The 4,399-nt window shown below is 57.8% G+C and overlaps 1 protein-coding gene across 1 annotated transcript; it reads right to left on the bottom strand.

Moving 5' to 3' along the window:
• Positions 1-15: 15 nt before the first annotated feature.
• On the bottom strand, positions 16-4,393 carry LOC124233223 (obscurin-like). The gene is made up of 3 exons (XM_046650392.1): positions 4,264-4,393; positions 1,115-1,378; positions 16-575 (listed from the first exon to the last, which is right to left on the bottom strand). Exons 2-3 carry the CDS (start codon positions 1,212-1,214, stop codon positions 43-45), a joined length of 633 nt encoding a protein of 210 aa, XP_046506348.1. The 5' UTR covers positions 1,215-1,378; positions 4,264-4,393; the 3' UTR covers positions 16-42.
• Positions 4,394-4,399: the final 6 nt, after the last annotated feature.

The raw sequence follows: 4,399 nt of genomic DNA, 5'->3' as shown, positions 1-4,399 counted from the left end.
GTTTGGAACAACACGGAGAACACGATATTCTCTGGAGATTGTTCAGAAACAGGACATGACGGGACAGAGGAAAAGACACAGAACCCAACAGGACAACAGGACAGAACCAGCAGTGCCACAAGGGGTGGGAAGTGGCTTAGATTCCAGTTTCCTGTGGTTCACACAACAAGAAAGTGGAAGGAATTCCAGGGAGTTGTGGGGAGAAAGTGACACTGAGATGGGAGAGAACATGGAAGGAACGCAGACAGATGTCATGAACTCAATAACTGGACGCCGAAACACAGCTTGGCTTGGCCAAACACGGTCTTTACCCCTGACGGTCAGCGTGGCCGAGGTCCTCTCCTTCCCGCACACACACGAGTACTCCCCGGCGTCTGTCAGGGCTAGGCCACGAATCTCCAGCTCACATACGGCCCCGTCTTGTCTCAGGCTGACTCTGTCCCCAGCTCTGAGGGTGTCAGAGCCCTTCCTCCACTCCACGGGGACCGCCTTGCTCAGCTCACAGCGCAGTGTGGCCGTGGCCCCCTCTGTGGCCTCTTCCTTCCTCAGACCCTTGGTGAACTTGGCAGGCAGGGCTGAGAGCAAGAACAACATGGTAACAATTATGTTCTGAACACGTGGAAGACACAGGACATGGACAGCACAGAGATGACAGAAACCCATGGGCACACAAGCCATGTGTTGGGGGTGCCAAGGACAGACTGTGGGGTGTGCGTTCCCTTGGCCAGTATGTGCACAGTATGGCGTGGTCCACTCCGTGCCCCCTCAGGCCTCATGCTGTGTATGAATCCGGCGGGCAGGGTTGGGAGTGTCAGAAACACACAGAGAACATCAGATTCTCTGGAGAACTCTAGAGGCAGGACACGACAGGACAGAGGAAAGCACACAGACTCCAACAGGACCCCACCAGTGGGGACATGAGGGGTGGGAAGTGGCCCCGATGCTGGCTTCTCATGGTTTGTACAACTGCCCAGGAGGCAGAAGGGACTGTGTGGAGTTACGGGAAGAGGGGGACACTGAGATGGGAGAGAACATGGAATGAACGCTGATGGATGTCATGAAGTGAATAATTGGATGCCAAAACACAGCTTGGCCCCACAACACACGGTCTTACCCCTGACGGTCAGCGTGGCCGAGGTCCTCTCCTGTCCGCACATACATGAGTACTCCCCGGCATCCGCCATGGCCAGGCCATGGATCTCCAGCTCACACATGGCCCCGTCCTGTCTCAGGGTGACTCTGTCCCCAGCTCTGAGGGTGTCAGAGCCCTTTCTCCACTCCACGGGGGCCGCCTTGCTCAGCTCACAGCGCAGTGTGGCCGTGGCCCCCTCTGTGGCCTCTTCCTTTCTCAGACCCTTGGTGAACTTGGCAGGCAGGGCTGGGGATGGTCAGAGGGACACAGAGAACATTAGACTCACTGGAGAATTTGGGGGTCTGGACATGGACACTGGACAATGAAACATTCACACTCTGGAGCAAACAAGGAATAAAAGCCTGGACACACGAGTGGGTAAGCAGAACCGTGGGGGTAAGGATAGACTGGGCCAGGTTCATCTGGGTGAAGTCCAGCGAGGAGGTGGAGATGCTGGGATCCTCATTGAGGACCTCAGGTCAGGGTCCTCATGGAAATGACCACAGTGGTCACAGGATGGACAGAGACAATGACCAGTCCTTCATCAGACTGCATCTGATGCTAGATTTGAGGGCCCAGGCCCCTTCCCCACTCTACACATGCCTGACTGTCCAGCTCACACCAGACCGTGGCTGTGGCCCTCTCTGCGGCTCCCTATTTCTTGGTGATTTTGTGATCATGACAAGTACAGCTGGGGAAGGAGACACCAAAAAGGCTGCTTAAACTCTCCCATGAGTTTGCACCAGTGCCCCCATCTCGTCAATTCCTGCTGCTCCTGAGGCCAGAGCCTGGGACTGACCAGGGCTGACCAGAGCAAAGAACATCCCAGCCAGGAGGGAAGCAGGAGCTGCCCTTCTCCTGGCCAGTCACACTTGAGCAGGTGTCCTTAGGAGCTGCACACTTCTGCAAGCAGCTCTCTTGGGCCAACTGTAGCTGGTCAACTTGGGTCCTCTGCTCCTGGGCCATTGGCAGCACTTCCCGGGGTGGAAGCTGCTCAGATCATGCGATGGGCCTCCAAGCCTACATCCTCCACAGTCTCTTGGTGGGTCTGACCAGCTAGAGGGCCTGCTGCCTCCATACTGGGGATGCTGTGCTCCGTCCATGCAGTCGAGGCGGCATGGTGGCCTGGCCTCTCCCCAAAGGTCTGAACATTTGTGCACGTGATGGCCCTGCCCAGCCTCCAGAATCCTTTTCTTCTCTGACCGTCCTTGTTGTGTGAGTGGGACCCACCAGAGGTCAGGACATGAGGCCCCTGTGCACCTGAAGAGCTGTCCTTTCCTCTGCTTTCTCTGAGACACGCCCGCCTCCATGCCCCTTCACCAATGCTGCTGCTGAGACCCTCCAGGACGTGGCAGGCAGCCTCACCCCACCTCTGTCTCGTCTGCTTCCCCCATAGTAAGTGACTAGGCCCTCAGAATGGCTACTGAGGACCAGGACCCCAGGCATGGGGAGCTGACCAGGCCACCAGCCACACCATAGCCAGGCCTTATCCTGACTCCCCATGTCTGCGAGTCTCCAGCCCCTTCCACCGTAGCACAGGGCACCTTGCTCAGCTCACAGCACAGTGTGGATGTGGCCTCTCAAGTGGCCTGCTCAGGCCTCAGAACTTTTGTGAATTGGGTGGCTAGGGCTGGGGAAGGTCAGACGGACACACAGACCATCAGACTCTGAAGCTTGCAGACAAGAAATGGGCCACAGACATGATGCTGGCAACACAGGTACCTGCCTTGGGGGTGCGGCGGCACATGCCAGGAGAGTAACTCAGAGCGTGGTTCTCCAGGCAGGGATGCAAGGAGGGGTGATCGAGGGAGGGAAGCCAGGACACTCATGATGGGCCACGAGAGAGCCCCACATGGTGGCTACTCCACTACAAAGGAGGCTCCCACCTCCCCCTATTCACGGGATGCCATCGGCTGTCTGCCCCTCATAGGACGTGGCCTTGCAAGCCCCTAGCCTGTGGCCAGCCCTCCTGCTCCAGCTGACCATGCACCACCCCCACTGGCCTGTGCCCTCTCATCCCACATCCTAGCCCCAGCCCAACAGACTGTCTCCCATGGATGGTGCTGAGAGCCAATCGATGCAGCCACGGACAACAGGCATGAATCCCCGTCCCAGGCGGACATGCATATGCCCTTTCTGGCTCTGGGTCCCCTCCTCATGGCCTTCTCTGACCCTCCTTTCTCTGCTTCCACAGCCAAGCTCTATCCACACACAGACCCTCACCTCACACCTCACGTTCCACACACAGACCTCCACACCCACCTACCTCACTCCACACTCACCTCTCTTCCACACCCATCTCACCTCCACCTCACCTCCCCGTGCCCCTCACCTCCATCTCACCTCCAGCTCACCCCATCTCCATCTCCACACTCACCTCATTTCCACACCCCCCTCACCTCCACCTCACCTCCACACTCACCTCACCTCCACCTTACCTCCCCCAGGTCCCTCACCTCCATCTCACCTCCACCTGACCTCATCTTCACCTCCACACTCACCTCACCTCCACACCCACCTCACCTCCACCTCACTTCCCCACACCCCTCACCTCCATCTCACCTTCACCTTGCCTCGTCTCCACCTCCACACCTGCCTCACTTCCACACCCACCTCACCTCTACCTCACACCCAGTTCACCTCCACCTCAACTCACCTCCACCTCACCCTTCATCCCGAGACCTCACCTCCCATAGCACCTAGATGCTGGATGGTAGTCCCTGGGACTCCCCACATGGCTCTCTCATGGCCCATCATGGGTGCCTGGCTTCCTTCCCTCGATCACCCCTTGTTGCATCCCTGCCTCAAGAACCACACTGAGTTACTTCCCAGCTTCTCTCTTGGCACGTCACTCCCCCGACCGCCAAGGCCTCAGGACGATCATAACCCCACTGTTGGTATTGTGTGGTTGCCCTCAACCTCCCCAGATGTGACCCCCCCTGAGGGCAACAAGGGCCTTGTTCTCTACTGTTTATCTGAGACAGACCTCACACAAGCAGACCATGCTGCAGAAATGCAAGAAACAAAGAGAGAACCAGAAAGACCACACACAGACAAAGGCAGAGTGAGGGGATGCGACCAAGTCCTCAGACACGAAGCCGCTGCTCCACGTGGGCACACACAGTCTTTACCCCTGACGGTCAGTGTGGCTGAGGTCCTCTCCTGCCCGCACACACACAAGTACTCCCCGGCGTCTGCCACGGTCAGGCCACGGATCTCTAGCTCACACACAGCCCCGTCCTGCCTCAGGCTAATTCTGTCTCTGGT

The sequence above is a fragment of the Equus quagga genome, unplaced genomic scaffold, assembly GCF_021613505.1.
Source record: "Equus quagga isolate Etosha38 unplaced genomic scaffold, UCLA_HA_Equagga_1.0 162483_RagTag, whole genome shotgun sequence".
Lineage (NCBI taxonomy): Eukaryota > Metazoa > Chordata > Mammalia > Perissodactyla > Equidae > Equus > Equus quagga.
This window is presented reverse-complemented; position numbering and strand designations above follow the sequence as displayed.